Raw genomic sequence first — 19,242 nt, forward strand, 5'->3', positions numbered from 1 at the left:
ATTCATCAAAAGATAAAAAATTTATGTGCGCATGCACAAATATACATGTAATAATACATATAAGATGAGCTTTGCCACTATACAGTAGTTCAAGAAGATTCTGCTACAATACTTGCTCACAGAGAAAGTGTAGTTCTTGTTGAGGAAGAATTTTTACACCTTCAGCTGAGAAGTTCCTGTGCCAAGGTCCTGCCTGCAGGAAGGTATCAATAAACTAATCACAAAAATCTAACCACAGCTAAACAAATGTTATTTTACCAGTTATGAGCTGATACTCTGTATATGCCTCTATACGGTTAAGTTCCTGGAAATGAAATACAAGAATATTATTTAGCCAAAAATGACTCGCTGCTCTGAACAGCTCATGTGCCTGTGAAGTCCCTTCCAAGCTTAAGAGCCTGAAGTCATGCAAGGGCTCTCTAGAGCAGCATTTATCTGGTCACATGTATCTAGATGACAGCACTGTTGTTCTCATTAGGATGATAGCTTCTGGTACTGACAAGTGACTCCTGAAATGTTATTCTTTGCTGAAGCATCGTGGTTTTGAATGATAGGGACTGGAAAAAAAAAAAAGGAACACTCTCAGTACAATAATCAGCTATTTTTTTAATTAAGAATTCATATATACAGCCTATGGAACTCTGTGCAAACAGATGCAAACAAAGAGTTTCACATAATACAGTGCCTTTTGGATTGATTTCAGAGTTACTTGTACGTACACCAGCATCAATTGCTCAGTGCAATTCCCCCCTCCCATGTCTATTCATGAAACTGGAATAAAAACTAAGACAGTCCAGCCTGAGACTGTTTTTTTGTTTTGTTGGGTTGGTTTGTTTGTTTTTTTGCAGAGGCACCAAAGTACGCTTGCTCAGTCACTGTGTCTTGAGACGGAGAGCTTCCCGCTGTTGCTTCTGAACAGTCCTAGAATCTTCCCCCAGACGGGGTCCTCTGATGTTCTCCCAGTTATCCAAGTCAGTCTTACTCAGCTTCTGCAGACAAACAGCAAAAATAACAGTGTGACCTTGACAGCCCATGATTTAAAGTAAGTATTATTCTAAATTGTTTTCTTTTTACACAAGAAATTCGGTATCAGTATTGGGTTGATGAACTTTCATCTACCCTGCAAGAGAAGTTGAACAGCAAGGAAAAAAAATATGGGAGTTATCGATATAGTTACATAAATATAGTTACATCACTCCATCTGCTTATCGACTGAGAAATAAAAGGAAGCATTATACCATCTGAACATGACTGAAGAGATCTTGTATTCACTTCTCCTTTCTTCTCTCACCTTGTTTTCCAGATCTGTTCTTCAAGTCTGCCATGTACTAAAGTAGTGGAGCATTGGTATAGCTCAAGCAGAAGATTAGCAATTAGTGACCTGAAGTATCCTGTCAGCACAAGCATCCTGTCAGCACAAAGCACACTGGAAAAGTTGAATTATCTAACACAAAGGAAGACAGTAATAAGGCAATCCCCTTCAGTTCATGTGGTTTTAACTTGAGACAGGTATCAATGCTTTCTGCTGCCTAAGTTTCTCATGGCACCCAGCCACCACAGAGGAGTCTCTAAGTAAGTCATAGATGAGATACGCTAACTGACTGAACTGTCAGACGCTTAAAAACTATCTAGATTTTATTTACCACACTGCCTATTCCTATCATCCCCAGTCAGAAGAACTAATGACTGCCATATTTATCTAGCCTTAGAGACACACAAAAATGAAGAACAGGAGCTCTCCTGACCTCACCTATCAAGTGCTGCAGTTGAACAAAACAAACATACTGCATCTCTACAGTCCTTAGAGACTGCATCTTAGAGAAGTGACTTAGAAGTCTGTTCCCAGCAGACATAGGGAATACCGGCCAGAGGGAATACTCAACACACCAGCCTGTGGAACAGTACATCGGATACAGCGGGGGTCTGACAACAGGAGACTGAGGAGGGGGTCTGCTCCACTGCCAGAACCAGGGCTGTTCTACACGCTACTGAACAGGGCAATCCTTCATACCATTAATGATACATACTGCAATGGGATTTAAAATTCTGGTTTATGATCAGGGCCTCACTTCAGCAAATGCTGTAAAAATACACCAGAAAATAGTTAACCCTGCCCTGAGCCTGTGCTCTAATTTGCTTACTGTCAATCATCCAAATAAATGGTAAACACTGAAGGACTTGAATAACAGTCACAGAATAATTCAACAGCTATAATAGAACTGCTGCTATTAGTCCATGTTATGCAAAAGTTTTCTGCCACTTCTACAATTGAGGAAATTGCAATGAGTTTAGTCAGATATCAAAAGAAATTAGGTAACATTCAACAGAAGTTACATGAGAACACATACACAAACACAGCAGACTCACAAAGTAGGAGCAACTGAATTTTTTATACAGTGGAGTTGGCACTTCTTTCTGAAGAATTGTCTTCACTACTTTATACATCTTATGATTAGCCAATACTTCATTTCAACTGGAAGGGATCTGAGCTGACAGGGAAGGAGGGAGAAGGAGGGAAGGTATCCATCATTTCACGCAGCAGCAACTATCCACTCTGATTGCAAATTCAGAATTTATCATCTTATTTTATTGAAAGTGTCAAAGAAACTACACTGAAAGTAACCTTGTGCTTTAACAGAAGCATGCTGATCTTATTAAACACAAAGGTTTAATAAAGCTCCTCAGATCCTCAAAGCTGTGAGGATCTGAACTATTCCCAAAGGTGCTCAGCTCCCAAAGTCTGAACAAGAAACAACATTTAAAATACATATAACAAAACCTGTAGTATCTAAAGACCGGCTATATAAAGTCTATCAAAAGAGACATGCATACTGGAGATCTTTATCAGAAGTCCATATTAATCTGCAACCAAAACTTCAAGAAGGCTTTTCAGAGAGAAGGTTTGTCCAAAACAGGAAATATTTCAAAGCTATGCAATCTAAACAAACTAGCAAGAAAGTTCTTTGGCAGTTTCCAACAGGAAGCATAAAGGTACCCAGAAAACACACTATGATATACTGACAGAATAAAGCCACTAAGGTTTATGTACAGTGAACGGCATTGCCTCAAACTACATAACAGATAAGATCTGTTGACAGTTATTTTTTATCAATTAAAGTATAAAGAATAATGAATACATAGACTGTATTTTTAATTTTTATTCTCATGATATTTATAAAGATCATTAACATTTTGTGTCACGTATAAAGATTGTCTTTGATACCTAGCTGCAATTCAAGAAGAAAGCACCTTCTTTACCAGTACATGAGAGTATCTGCAGAAATTAGTCATTTATGGGACAGGTATCTGTTCAGTCATCAGAAGGCAGCATGATTAGACAATCCAATTTTCTAAACTGATGCTATCCATTTTGCAAGAATAGAGGACTCCTGTTGCATGTGGATAAGAGCAAGAAGGAGTATCACCAGTGAAAGAGGACCTGAAAATCTGTTCTGCAATGCTTTCCTACTGTATAGCTATTTTCACAAGTATCTACCTGTGCTGGTTTTGACTGGGATGGAGTTAATTTTCTTCATAGTAGCTAGTATCGAGCTCGGTTATGTTTTCCTTATTGCTGAGCAGTGCTTGCACAGGGTCAAGGCCTTTTCAGCTTGTCACCCTAGCCCACCAGCAAGGAGGCTGGGGTGCACAAGAACCTGGTATAATTTCTTATTTAATTTCTTTTTTCTTTTTGGCCACCTGAACTCTGCCCAACTAACTTCATGGAGACATCACATAAGGACAGTAAACTACTACTTCCAGCTTTTACTAAATTGAAATCCACATGAACTGGCAGTCTAAAAACCAAAAAGCTTTTTCTCCCAATTCAAATGCACTATGTCAATCACTGGAGACTACAATGAAATGTAATCAGATCAGACCAATACCACTTTTCCTGCTTGTCCCAAATAGCCCAAAGGATATTGAAAATTAGTTGTTTAAATTAAGATCGGTATAGTCCATTAAATCTAGTGATTCACTTCCTAAATCAGCTAAACTGCCTCTTAAAAGTACAGGACTGACAGGAGCTGTAAATTCAAGAAAAAAAAAAAAAAGAAGAAGCTGTGCAGACAGGCAGAGCCAACAACAAAAAAACCCAAGCCCAACAACAAAAAAACCTGTTCAACAATTTGCCATGCACTTGACTTCTAAGACTTCCGTTAAACAACTTGCTGGTGCAAAGGTACCTATAAGGACGTAGAGAGATCTTCGCTTCTTAATTGCTGGTTCAAATGCCTGGCTTGGTATTAAGTAAAAACCATAATCCTCTATCAGCTTTAAAATAAAATTAAATTAAAAAAAAGAGCTTGAATTCTATTCTTGCAGGATAGCCCTCACGCCACAGTAAACAAACTGAAATCTGACGAAATTCATTTAGAGCTATTGGTGCTCAGGCTGAGTTAATTCAAGGTGGTCACTCGCAAAAAACTGTTTGGCCTTGTTGTTTTCCACATGTGAAAGGACTGATAAGAAAATCCTGTTTACTTTACAGCTCGATGCAACAAATTCTGTGATGAGCACCACAGAAAGAAATTGCTCTAATTCAGAGAGACAATTATTTCCTACCGTTATAGTAAGCAAACCCATTTGCAGATAAAAGATAAGCCAGGGAAGAAAATCCTCATGGCTGAAAGATGCAGTGAAAGAAATGCATTAAACAAGACTGGTTTTGCACAGGTGTCAAAACAACTTGAAGACTATATAAGAGATATTTAGGAACTCTGTGATGACATATAGATGCAGAGGTACAGAATTAAAGCTAAAGCTGAACCTGCTGTCTTGTGCGTAACTGAAAATCTTAACTTCATCATCACACTGATATGGCCTTATTGGTTTTTTCACAACTTTTTCCCAGAGCCAACTTTTTGACATCTCATTTTCTTAATATAAACTTAGTGTTACTTACTTTGTTTAGGATGTGACATGATTTAATATCTGCAATCAGTGATTTAATAATCTGTGATTTAACAGCCTGTGATTAGTGATTTAATCCTAAAATTTTAAAAAAGTCTTTTTTCCAACTAGAGAATGTGCTGGTTTTATGTTATTAGTATACAAGCAAGTCAGCAAGCAGCATGCTATGGCCAGAAAAAGATTTTTCTGTTCATCAAGGGAAGACTTTGGTTTGGGTTGGGTTTTTGGTTTTTTTTAACATGTAAGCATCCAAAGAGCTGCTTTGCTTTTTGGCTTTGCTGAAGATTGGCAAAAAGCACAATGCTAAAACCAAGAGAAGTTTTGTTGCTTACTTCAGTGGGATGCAGTATCAGTCATCTATGGCACAATTAATTAACTTATGGTGAACTCATTTAAGAGACTCTTTCCCCATAACCCAAGGGTTATTTTCCCTTTGATTATGCCAATTCAACAACATATGGTGCTATGCCCCAATCACAGAAATAAAATAGATTAGGAAAACAAATGCATACTGTTTATGAAGGAATCCTATTTAAGCATAAGACCATGCAAACACTTGAACCAGCACAGTCGAAGGAGTCATTGAGAGAGAACAGAAACATCTTCAAGTGGCTGTGTTGTAAAAGATGTGTATCAAGGAACTGCACCACCAATTTGTCTGTGCATCATTTTTCCAATTTTTTCTGAGCACAGAACTTGCCATCTCAGAGATGTCACAGAATTTAATTAATGTTTGCAGAGTGCTCTCATAGTTTTGTGTGAAAATGCTAGAGTGATACAAATTACCCAGAAAACTGAACAATTATAGCACTCTGCTAAAACTACATGATTACATAGCCTTGAGTTTTTAAAATAACAGAAACTAATATTAGGCAGATAAGACTTCCATCTAGGAACTAGGGTTTGCCATGATTTCCTCCTAACTGACAGTTTCTGTTCTTAAAATGAAGAATGTCTTAAGAGCCATGTTAAATGTCAGAGGATAACCCAGTGCCATTTATGCATTACACCTGCAGATCACCCAAGATGGACTTCCCCGTCCAAAGGATTCACAAGCTCTATTGGTAAATTCAAGGGAACTCATACATAGGTCATTTACCTTCATCTTATCTTCTTTTCTTGGGCAAAAATGAAACTCTGAAAGATCCAATGTAAAGAATAGCATGAGTTCAACAGTACACCTTCAAAATCAAACATCCAAAATTCAGCAAATTCCACTTTTAATTAAGCAATGAAGTACATTTTCATTTCCCTTGTATATAGAAGTTTCATCAAGCAACAGATAATGTTCTCCAGAAAGAGAACGGCTTCTTATTAAGGTTTATCTCTGAATTTACAGCTTGGGAGACCTAGGCAAGTTAACGGGACCAAGGAATTTACCAACTTTGAGAGCTTGATCTTGCAAACTTTGTATCATATTAAACTTTGCAAAGGTATGTCCTAGTTACTGCAGCACAACCCTCTAAAAGAGGAGTGGCCAGGGACAGGCTTTTGGGATGTTTCAGGATCTTATTCAACTTATATTAAGGTAAGCTTGGTTGAACGGGATATGTGATCTTCTGCAGTGCAGGAGTGCAGTAAGAGCATAAAATGACAGTTCTGTGGCTGGTAGGAAGAACATACGGATTTTCACAGCATGTCCCTGTCTGGAACCCACAAAAGCCTCCTGACTCCACAGAGAAGGTTTATTTCAAGCATCTTGCTAGAACTATAAATACCTGGAAGTGTCAAGAATTTTTTTACTTTGTGTATATAAAAACTGGCATTTTATGTCCACCTAATAATGATAAAGATACTCTAATCAGAAAAGAAACAGGTGCATGAGGATCAAAATGTATTAGACACATGATGTGTTCTTCCTTCTGAAGAGATCTGAAAAATAAGCTTTTACAGGTTTTTATGTGAGAAGAAGAAGCTGTGACAAATATCACAGCGAAGGGCTAAGAGATTACCACAAGAAATGATCAGTTGCCACTATGAGACTACTTGAGAAGTGGGTGGGTATAAGAAAAGAAACAACTAGAGAAGGGTTAAGACAATAATGTTAAATTAAACTTAAATCCAGGCCATTAAATAACTACCTTAAAGTAATATGCTCCTTCACATCATCAACCAACCTTACTAAGTAGTTGACCCTTCTGAACTGGTGAGTTAAATCCTCTGCCTCTCATATGCTGCTCCTCTACCCTGGCCTCAAGCAACATTCACACAGAATTAGTGTAGTTTAGGATTTCTGTTTCATACCTACACTTTCCTGCTGATTTTCCATTCATCTCTCTTCCAAAACTTGCTTGTCAACTTAGATGCTGAAATAGAATGCTTTTCTCTGCGTAGGTTTTGGCTAAATGTTAACAGAGCAACTTTAATCCTTTCAGCCATAAATAGTTTTTTTCAGTGATATGAGTGGCTACTGTTTGATTTGTGCTGTTGGGCAAATTTCCCATACGAAAAAAAAAATATTGTTTCTGTTTCTTCTCTATGGCTAACATCCCTTGTTTGTTTCATGAGGAAGTAATATGAGTGTTAGTCCCTCAGTATACTGCCAGTGACAGAAAAGCTACTTCTCAGCAAAACTGAATATACAGCACACAAATCACTTGCGAATAAATCTACCTTTCATTCTATCAGAACCAACAGGTCTTCAAAATCAGATCAGAAAGACTTCTATCTGAAAGGGATCAATACATCTACCTAAATTTTCACAAGAACGAAGAGGAAGTTTTAGAAGGTAAGTTCTGGGGTCTTTCTATAGTTGGAGGGTATTTTGGTTTTGAACTGCATCACACTTAAAGACCCTTCCATTATTTTCACGTTAGAGCTGTAAGATGGCATAGCAGGACACTTGGCTGTCCCATGAGTTGCTAAGAAGATGCTATGAACAAGATGAAGTATTAAATACTGAATTGCCAACAGCATTTTCCTCATCCTCTGAACTTCCTCAGTGGTGTCTCCCAGCTATACTTGGGCAAAACTCAAGTCTTACCACATGTACAATGAAGTCAGAGGTTGAAAATGTGAACCTTTCCTTTCAATTTTTAAATTTTCGATTATTTAAAAAGTGTGCAAACTCCATGGTCAGTCTCCACCATCATATTATATCACATTTTTCTGTTTGATCAGTAAGCCACTTAGGACAGAGAGTAACCCACACTCTGACACTAACTTGCTACTGCAGAGTACATTTGTACAGTATAGTTTGAGCATTAAAGATGGGTTACAGTAATTTGAGAAGAAAAGAACACGTAAGAATTGTATAACTGTTTTAAAGTATATTTCAAATTTAGCCTAAGCATCCATGTGGGCATCATCTGAAAGTATGGTGGCAGTCACAGAATATTCCAGATAGTGTTTATGAAACTGGAAAAAAAAAAAAAAGCAAGACAAAACAAACAGAAGCATATTCTTGCAAAAAGCCACTTTGCCTGGTTGCCAAGACAAGAACAAGAGCTTCCTTCAAAACTATCTATCTTTTTTGCTGTATCCTCTTCAGAGGCACCCAGTAAGAGGAATGTATACAGCCTCAGCTGTGTAGCTAAATTCCCATACGCTAAAGTTACTAACTAAAGCTACTTCATACCAAAGATCCAGCAATTCCCCACTGGGGGCCCATTAGTATGACAGAAGTGCTTAACATTTCCACCTAGTCAGCTGCATAAGAAAATATTCCCAATACTGCCTAGTAGAAGCCGGCAGCATCCCTTAGGACAATAAATGAAAGAATTCAGCCATGCTGTGTGGATGCCACTTTCCCTACTCAAACTTCTGTGACTGAGACAACACACAGTGTTGGCCCTAACATGGTAAGAGTTTATTCATTCCTCTGGGATTTAAAAAAAAAAGCATAAAGGGAGCACAAGCAAGTATGAAGGATTCTGTTTTGGAGAAAGGAGAAAGGGTGACGAAAAGATGTTATTTAAAATAGGCATTTATATGTCCTGACCATGTTTGCTGTCTGACTGCACTGTTAACTGCCTAACTTTGTTTTCCACCTATGAGAAATGAGTGTCTTCTTATGGGATAAGAGAACTGCAAATGCAACCCACATGAAAGAAACAACTCACAGTTAAAGAAAATCACGTGCAAAGAGATACGTTATAAACATAACCAGGAAGGAATTTACAGGACTGTTCAATAGAGATGAGTTCCAGAAATAAGACCAGTAAAAAGCGATAAGCTGTGAAGTTTCCTTTGGAGACTAAGTGTCTTTCTTCCTGTAAGAAGGCTTTTTCACCAGAACTCTTCCTGTGCCATATCCATCACCAAGACCCACCTTCTTGTGTTTCTCTGATCACATTTTGAACTATGGCACACAAGACTTTTGAGATGTCAAGAAGAAAAGGAGCAAACTATAGGCTTGCTATGGACTGTACATCCACTCAGGATAAAATGCCTAGCGCAAACTATTTTAACTAAAATCCTTGCCTATGGCAGTTTCTATTAATAATAAGCTAATACCACTTTGTCCTTCTCTACAAAACAGTAAGAAATGAAGAATTACAGTGAAATAAAAACTCAAAATCATTTTACACATGAATGAACTGAAATGCAAGAAACGCCACTCACCCCAGACACAACCTGAAGGACAACTGGAACCTAATGGCCAGACTGGACAATGCACTGACCACAAAGAGAGCATGGAAGGGATGGAGCAATTAAAGGGGGAAAGAACAATAACTCAACCTCATTTAGTGTCACAGCAGTCACTAAGGAGGGTTTTTTTCCCAACATCTTTGTCATATCTCAAATAGCTCAAGGTATTTAGCCACTAGTATCTTCACAGACTGAAATAAATCAATTCAATACGCTAATCTATTAACTCTTCAACAACAACAAATTCGCTAATCCTCTAGCACTGATAATGGCAGCAACAAGGTACTTGCGGATTTCAACTACTGGCATTCAGGAATTACTTTCCTTCTAGAGTAGTCCTCATGTCCACACACTTCAATGCATCTATTTAATACTATAAATTACTATGTTACTAAAAGTTTCATCCTTTCTGCTGGCAATACAATCCCCACAGTTACGTCAAATGAACATTAACTGCCTTGAATCTTTTTCAGAAAGACTTAACCAAATTCTTCTTTTACTCTTAAGACAGTAAACATACAGGTTCTATTCCCAAGCCACCACTCCATATACCTGCTTTTACTTTTTGAACTGTCCTGAATAAACATTTTAATACTGCAATTGCAATACTTTTGCTGTAAGTCTCAGGACAAACAGTTAAACAATTTTTGTCCAGAGATAATGTTGGCCTTTTAAGATTTATCAAATTATGAGGAAAAAAACCCTGTTCAATATTCATACACTTAAATCAAGAAAGCAGTGTTCTCTAGACTGAGTATTTGCAGACCAGCACATACCCTCACTTCTGCCATGCTGAGTCCAATAGCTTGCCACCAGTTGAAAGAAAAAATTAAAACAGTTTTGATACTCTGAAAGGCAGGGAACCTATTTTTCTTGCTGTTGTGTTCAAACAGTGTTTCCATGTATTAATAATGGACCTTACTTCTAATTTTATAATTGAAATAATGAAAAAAAAATACAATAAAAATATAATAAAATAGATCTTTGCTGCAATTAAAAAAAAAAATCTTCTGTAGCTAGCACCTCCTTCTTATGAAGGTATTTATATATATAACATTCTTTTTGGTACCTTTAAAGAGATTTAAATTGTTAAGTTTCTTTTAAGGCATTTTCTCGAGTCCTAAGTTGATGTATTCAGCCTATTCTGCAACCTATCCCATTTTTAAAGCCGTGTTCAAAACGCAGACAACAGAAGTAGAATCATGGAATGGTTTGAGTTGGAAGGGACCTTAAAGATCACCTAGTTCCAACCCCCGGCCACAAGCAGGGACACCTTCCACTAGACCAGGTTGCTCAAAGCCCCGTCCAACCTGGCCTTGAACGCTGCCAGGGATGGGGCAGCCACAGCTTCTCTGGGAAACCTGTGCCAGTGTCTCACCACCCTCATAGTAAAGAATTTCTTCCTAATGTCTAATCTAAACCTGCCCTCTGTCAGTTTAAAGCCATTCCCCCATTAAAGTAGATAGAGTATTTCAGTACTAGCCTCATCAGTGCCACAGCCAGAAGTAAAATCACCTGTTCCTATCACCTATCACTCCTGTATATATTCATAAAGACTGACTAGCTCTTTGTGCAACAGCATCACAGTAGAAGATCAATCCAAATTATTTCCTCACTCACTCCTAAATCTTCTCCAGAGCTGCTGCTTTCCATAATGCAGTCCACTCTGGCCTGCATTTCCAGTTTTTTAAACAAGTATCTTTGGCTACTTTGAAAGGTACTTTGCTTATTTAATGCGCCCAGCTCACCATGTTATACAAACAGCTCTCTGTCCCTGACTTGCCATACTTCTACTGTTTCAATACTTTTGTGTCACTTGCACATTAGTAATGATTCTACAATTTCTTCCATATCCCTGAAAAAAGTAGTCAGTATTGCCCAGGTATGTCCCAAATCTCACAGAACACTCAGAAGTATCACCGTCCTGCCCACTTATGATTCCCAGAGAACCATAATTCCCAGATTGTGATTTTCAGCTGCTGTTGAAGTCTTCCAAGCATTTTCTTGGAACTCTGCTACAAACTATCAGAGCCTAACAGATATTAAATAACATCTTGTTTGGTTATTGAGAGGTTTGGAAGTACATCTCTTGTCTCTTCTGACTTGAATACCTTTTTCTCTAAAAGAAATAAAAATAAATTTTTTGAATGATGCTACTCTGACAACATGGTTATTCATGATTTTACATCCTCATTTTATTCTTGGTCTCCTGCAACACCATCCTCTTACCCATATCCTTGTCAGCTTACTTATGAGACAACTCTCTACTGACCTTACCATCTTTTATCAATCTTCTCTGCTTTATAACTTCTCATTTACTGTTTCCATAGCAATCCTTCACACTTCTTATTTATTGTGATATTTTTTTCCTCTGCCTTCAATTGCCAGTGGTTCCCATTGGATATCACATACTTGATTCAAACTTAACTGATTTTTCTATTGTAACGTGTTAATAAATTCCACTTGAAGATGTTTTTATTTGCTTGAAAAAACCTAAACAATTCTTTATTTTGGGGTCTGATGTAACTGACTAAGGCCAGATTTTTTAGTGTGCACTAGACCATTAATCTCACAGAAGTTCGGAAACAAGTGTTAGGAAATAGGAATGTTATTTTAAGATTGCATTTAAACAATGAAAAGGAAAGTACTGTGAATGTTAAACATCTGTGAGAATGTTTTTCATTCATCAATCAGGTTTTTATCCCCTCTCTTTCAAGCAATATATTTGTGCTTTCAAATAAAATACTCTAGGCTTTTGTCACAGGTCAAACACTTGACATATTTTACAGGGTGTTCTACAAGACCCAGCTCAGCAGCAGAACTACATTCACATTAGTACCAGAGTCACTAGTGGACAGAGCCATGATTTATTGGGCAAAAGGAAGCAACAAGGACTAATTGGCCATATGAGGACACATAAGTGTGTGAAAGGAATACATAAAGAGCAGAGAAGACATGCAAAGGTAGCTTGCTCCTCTGTCATGTCCCAAGGCACAAGATAAATGGCATTATTAACAGATCTGAGATACAAGAAATTCAGTACAAATTACACATGCAAATTCTTCCTTCCTTAGAATAGTATAAGAAAATATTCCTATATGAAATAAAATATGTTTTGTATAGATTGAGAAGTAATTCTTTTAATTCTTTAATTTTCACCTTCTAATTACCTTCAGTAAATTAGAAGGTGAAAAAATGCCTCTATGTCAATTTCCTCACAGTAAATTGATTAAATCTCTGATTACAACTTTTTTAATCACCAACAACACACTGGAGACAAAATGCAGACTTCAACATGTTTGCAATACTGGAAATGTCTTTACCTTTTGCAATATGCACATAAAGGCATATGCTTATAGCAGAAATTATGACTTTCTAAAATAATTCAGTATGTATTTGTCGTGGTTTGAGCCCAGCCGGTAACTCAGAACCACACAGCCACTCGCTCACTCCTCCCCTTCCTCCCCCCGCTCCCAGAGGGATGGGGAGGAGAATGGGAAGAATGTAACTCCCACGGGTTGAGGTAAGAGCAGTCCCGCAACTAAGGTATAATACAAACCACTACTGCTATCACCAATGACAATAATAATTAGTGAAATAACAACGGGAGAGGATACAATTGCTCACCACCCGCCGACCGATACCCAGCCTGACCCGAGCAGTGATCTGGGCCTTCCGGGTAACTCCCCCCCGGTTTATATACTGGGCATGACGTGCTGTGGTATGGAATACCCCTTTGGCTAGTTTGGGTCAGGTGTCCTGTCTCTGCTTCCTCCCGGCTTCCCCTCTTCCCTGGCAGAGCATGAGACTGAGAAAGCCCTTGGTTGGAATAAACATTACTTAGCAACAACTAAAAACATCGGTGTTATCAGCGTTGTTCCCAGGCTGAAAGTTAAAAAACACAGCACTGCACTAGCTACTAAGAAGGAGAAAAATGACTGCTATAGCTGAACCCAGGACAGTATTCAATATGTACTTTTCTATAAGGACAATAAGATATTTTTAAAAGTCTTAGGGAGGGCCAATGGACATTTGCACGCATCAGGCAATCATGCTGCAGAAGAGCTGGCTTGGTATCCTCAGTAACAGCTGCAGATATAATGCTAATAATACTGTAAAGTAAGGCTTTACATATCAAAACAGCAACTTTTTTTTTTTTTTTTAACTGCCCCTGATCTCTTATCATGCCCTATTTAGTAGCAGCCACCAGTGTAATCCTTCAATGTGACCTATATATAGAATTAGAAGGTGTTCTTAAGAGCTGTATTTTGGACAAGTGAAAAAATAAAGGGGAAAAATCCCCAGCCAAGACCCCCTAGCCTGGAACACATAGGGTCCACAGAATACTACTCTCCTAAATGTCAGCTGTAACTCTGTGATTGGCTAGATTTTGTCCACCAGAATATAGAGGTAACATTGAATAAAACTGTCACACACTCAGTGTGGAGCTTGCTGGTATGAAGCAAGAAATGAATAAGCCTAGTGCTTGCAAGTTGGTGCCCATAGTAAAGCATATATTGAGATTAGAGTTCAAAACAATAATCTGAATCTATTTTCATTATATTTGAAATGCCAATTTTTGTTGAACTGCAAAGTTTTGTTGAACTGCTGTGCCCTCTATAACACCCAAACACTATTTTGGAAGAATTTCAGCCTGGGAACTCTCTGCAGTTTAGATTAAGAAAAAAAAAAAAAGATTGCTTCTGTCATTTCTGCCCATCAGGAAGAAGTCTCATTACCCAGGCAAGCTTGTAATATGTTGTTATGCCAGTTGTTTTTTATTACCATTGATTTATCTATAAAGCTAATGCAATTACAGCCATTTAAATACTATCCTTCCACTCTTTACTTCTCTTCTGGAGAGAAAGCAAGGCATATCTGAATACAGATCAGTCGTTTTTGAGGTTAGGTATTGAGTTAAACAGATAGATGTGGTTCCTTTTACTGCTTGTGGTTCTCCCACACCAATAAATCAGAGCAGCCTTACAGTATATTCTATGGAAAGTGATAGACACAATAATCCCAGAGGCAATCAGAATTTAATGGATTTGTATGTTTTCAGTTTCCATTGGAGGTTTCCATATGTACTGAGGGATCAAATCTTTTATTCCATACACAAATCTTTTTATTGCCTTTTTATACACCATAAACTACAGTTCTTGGTAGAAGGGGGACAGCCCAAAACTGTTTACAATAGTGGTGAAACACGGCCACAAACCTGGCAGGTAGGCAGATGTTCTGTGAAATTAGGCATGTGAAAATACAAAAGTTATTTTTATTTCAGACAAATTAAAAAAGAGTAATACAATAGAAAGTTTTTATTAGCAAGACCATGTACTGCCACTTGGACACATAAATATGAGAGCTATGGGTGCAATCAAGTTCTTCAAAGGCTTGCCACTGGAATGTGGTATGGGAAGAAAAAGAAACCCTGTGTTCAGCACACAGACCATAGAGATAGATAAAGCATTAGCTGGACATTTGATCCAAGTAATTTTAAAACAAAAAAAAATATCTTAAATAGCTTTATCCTTTGTTTCTGGACAAAGGGAGACTTTTTCCCATTTTCCTAATATGGCTTTATTTAGGCCTGAAGATTTATGAAACTCTGGATATTAAATTGACTAAACCAGCCATTTTAGAGCTCAGTAATATTTGAAGAAAATGAATCATTGAGGAAAAAGTGAAATATTTCTCTATAAAATTTTCTGAAATAGTGAAAAATGAATGGCAGTTGTTTGGAAGACACACATTAAGTTTCTGAAGCAAGAAATAACAGAAAGCACATCAAGCACATTGTAATTTGGTCTAAAGACCATCAAAACCTCATGCAGTACAAGTGTTGACCTATATCTATACACGTTCCATCTAAGGCCAACATCAGCCCTACATTTATAGACTAGGTTAACCACAGAAATAATGGAATTTGGTTGTACCACTGTACTTGGTACCCAGACATCAAAGTAAAGCTGTGTTCAGAAAGAAGCACTGCATGTTCAAAACCCTTTCTTTACATAAAACCTTGGTTTTATTGGACATCAGTGAGTCAAAGGCAGATGGCTGATCTAATTTTAGTTAGGGACAGATATAACCCACCAGCGGCCAGGGTAATCAAGGGTAGCCAAGGTTACAAGCCCCAAGCAACGAATTTATTTTACCTCATATTCAGATTCCAGTGTCACAGTGTTCTGTTTTAATTTTTCTTTCAAAGCTGGATCAACCTGCAAGACAAACAAAAATACAGAAAAAATGTTTGCTTTAAGGAATTCTTTTTTTTTCTTTTTTTTTTTTTTAAGAAATCTTAACCTCAAATAAACTAAATATTGGCACAAGCAAACCCTCCTCTCCTTTAAATGAGTTTATGTGCTATTTGTTCAGATACCAGGATGAGACAGGTCAACAGCCAAACTTTTCAAATCAAAAAAGCAGCACACTTGAAATGAGCCTTGCACTTTTATCACCTCAGATACTTACATGCGTAACTCTTCAGTTTGAAACTGTGAAACTAAACAAAGCCTTAAATGAAAAAAAGACCAAGAGAGAGAAAATTCTGATCACACTACATATTTTCCTCCTGAACGTTGTGTTCAGTGAGTAGGTATACAATATATTCTGGTTTTCAAAGTCTAAGCATGAGACAAACTTTCCAATTTTCTAGGGAACACACAGCTCTTTCTTAGTTTTGATTCTGTACTGACAATGCCAGCAATTCCTGCCACCTTTCAGAGAAATTTGTTCAAGGGACAAATGCAAGAACAAACATGCCCGTGAACCACAGCAGATGCATTCCAAGTTTTAACTTCTCCAGAGCCCAAAATAAGTTATGTTCATTCCTCCCTTTCTTAAGTAATATGTCTCCCACAGGCCTAAGAGTAAAAGCAAAGGAGAAAAAGATAATTAGCATTCTTCATGCTTAGAGAACGCATTTTATGTTCTCCTCAAACAGACATCAGCCATGTGTGCAGTATTCAGACATAGTCTGTCGGCTAATCTACCATGAGAAAACATTCTCATTTTCAGACCTCAAATACAATCAATGTTAAACAAGGTTTTCAGTCCTTAAATACAAACAGTGTTAAACAAACCAGATGTGTAAGGAGACTGGTAATCTGTTTAGTTCTACATCCCTGGTCCACTAGTCCAACTGTAACTAGTTCACTGAAGAAAAGTTGTTATTCTTCACTTGCTGCTTCCTGATATGAATCAAAAGGGCTCAGTTATCCTCAACGCAGCCAACCTGAAAAGTCTATAAGCAGTCTATAAAAGAAAAAGAAGGTAGCACATGATATAGAATTTGCCTGGTTGATGAGAAGACCCATTTTCAGATTCTGCCCCAACACAAGCTCCTGATCCTCGGAGGTACTTAAAATACACACCTATACTATCTGTATTGATACTGCTCTGAATAATTTCCCTAAGCCATAATCTTCCTCTTGATTACAGTTACTGCCTACTAGTTAGTATGCAGCCTGTGAGACCTCAATTCCTAAGGATGCTCAGACAGACAAGTGTAACACCATCTGTGCATGGCCAGAAGTTTGATTTCCCTATCTCATCAGAAATCTGGCCATAGAAATACATGCATTTGCAACCCCTAGACTCTACACATGGGAATGAAGCCAAAACATCTAAAACAGTTAAAGTTTGTACAGGATACAGCTCCCACCTTCTTTGTAATTAAAAAAGCCATATAAAACAAGGTACTGTCTCTGCACTGGCCCTCTACATCAAATAAAAAATTAAATGCTACTTCTCTGCCTTGACATTCAAGGCCTCCATACAACTGCCCCTCATTAAAGATGGATTGCCTCACTCCTGTGACCATGACCTCAACAACAGCCATGCTTCATTAGAACAACAAACCCATCCATCACATGTGCAGAAATGCAAACTCTTTGGGCAGCCACACAGGCTTTGGAGCTTGCTTTCACAGAGATAAGAGTGATCACGGACCTCACTGTATTCAGAACTAAATGCAAACACTATTTGTTATGCTTGGTGTTCTCGCTATACACATATGGGCAACAGGAAATAAATGCTTCAGAAGTAAAGGAGCAAGAGAGTTTTATTTCTTCGTACATTTTCCCTTCATTTAATAATAAGGCACCCAACATAACATAGTTGGAGCAGCAATTTTAGTTAATTAACTCCAGTCAGACTTTACCTTACAAACACAGCTCAATATTCCCATTATCAAGTTTTATTTTAGCAATTTTTAGTTCTTTTGCATGACCATATTTGTGTAAGGTAAAGGGAAACAAGCAATCTACTGCTGCTTCTCCTCCCTTCCAGGCCCTTCTGTCCTCAGACTTCGTCTTCATTCTCCATTGCCTCACAAAGGGAGAAGACTAGCTAAAACAGACACAGCATCCCAACTTATAACTTTTGATGCTGTAGCTTTAATATTGACAAAAATGCAGGAATGAAGGAGGCTAGTTGAAATTTCTCAGGAAAAAGTTATCTTGCAAACAAGAGATGAAGAGAAGCTGCTGCTTCTTCAGAACCAGGAATTCTATTCAGCAAATTAACTTAACAAAAAAGGCTCATTAAACCCCGTTTTGAGAGCAAACTATACACACATCTTGTCAAGCTCTTAATATTTAACATACAGGTACATGAAAGACTTAAGTCCACTCTGCAGAATATACTATTTTGCTCAAAGTTCCACAAAAAAACAAAAACAAAGGGGGACACACACACACAAGTGTACATTTCTTCATCTTTACCTTCTCTTATCTTTACCTTTTTTGTTCCCTACATGCTTACCCACGTTGCATAATTTAAACATACTTGACTCCACACAGAAATTGAGTCATCTGCACATTCTAAAGCCCTGATTGCAAAACCCTGCTTTGCAGTTGCCACATGGAGACAGACAGGTTATTGTTTTCAGAACCAATATGGCAGTTGAGAGAAAGTGTATTATAAAGTCCTATTTCCACAGTGTTTGTACGATACTGCACTATTTTTGCAACATCACAAGAACAAAAAATAAGAAATCAGAATGGTGCTATTTTAATTCAGAAAAGGCAGATAAATATCAACATGAGCCATGATCACAGAACCAGGGAACACTTAAAATGGGGGCAGAGCCAGTAATTGCCCATGCCAAAGCAGTAGCTCCTTTATATTACACATCTGCCACAAGATCCAAATAAAAACACATACATTTTGCTTCCATGATGACTGCTATGCCAACACACATGCTGCCAAATGAGCCAGAAGTATTCAGCTATGTACTGGTAAATGAATCATCAGCTAAATTATGAATACAAATCTCTATTAGTAAATATGATGGGAGCAGCAGACAAAGTCCAAATGCCAAAGCAGCCTGGCAGTGTCCTCTGCACCATTATTTAGGAGGCAGGAAGGAACAGGAAAAAATATCCCTTTACGCTAGAGGACTGATTCTTGTCAGGCAAAATCTCAGATTCTCCGTTAAGTCTCTTGACGTTAACGTCAAGCTTTGTTTCTAAATATGGAATTCAAAGACGTGTGGAATTATAATTACAGCAAAACTTCACATTAAATTCTTACTGAAATACTTGATGCAAGTATTCAGACAGCTTTCATGAGATGCTGACTACAAGGCTTCGAAACCAATACTGTAAATACCATTTTTCAAGTCTTTACTGTTGGGTTTTTTTCCTGGGGTGTGGGTTGTTTTCTGTTTGTGGGATTTTTGTTTTGGTTTGGTTTTTTTGTTTTGGCTTTTTTCGTATGCAACACTTGCGGCAA

General features: G+C 37.7%; 1 protein-coding gene across 1 annotated transcript in view; it reads right to left on the reverse strand.

The window, feature by feature from the left end:
- Nucleotides 1-586: 586 nt before the first annotated feature.
- LOC115607268 (cytochrome c oxidase assembly protein COX16 homolog, mitochondrial) overlaps nt 587-19,242 on the reverse strand; it is a 50,328-nt gene continuing 31,672 nt past the window's right edge. Inside the window, exons 3-4 of the mRNA XM_030484364.1 lie at nt 15,663-15,725; nt 587-989 (exon numbers count right to left, since the gene is read on the reverse strand). Coding sequence (XP_030340224.1) covers nt 873-989; nt 15,663-15,725 — 180 coding nt within the window. The 3' untranslated portion in view covers nt 587-872. The remainder of the gene's footprint in view (nt 990-15,662; nt 15,726-19,242) is intronic.

This window comes from Strigops habroptila, chromosome 4, assembly GCF_004027225.2.
Source record: "Strigops habroptila isolate Jane chromosome 4, bStrHab1.2.pri, whole genome shotgun sequence".
Lineage (NCBI taxonomy): Eukaryota > Metazoa > Chordata > Aves > Psittaciformes > Psittacidae > Strigops > Strigops habroptila.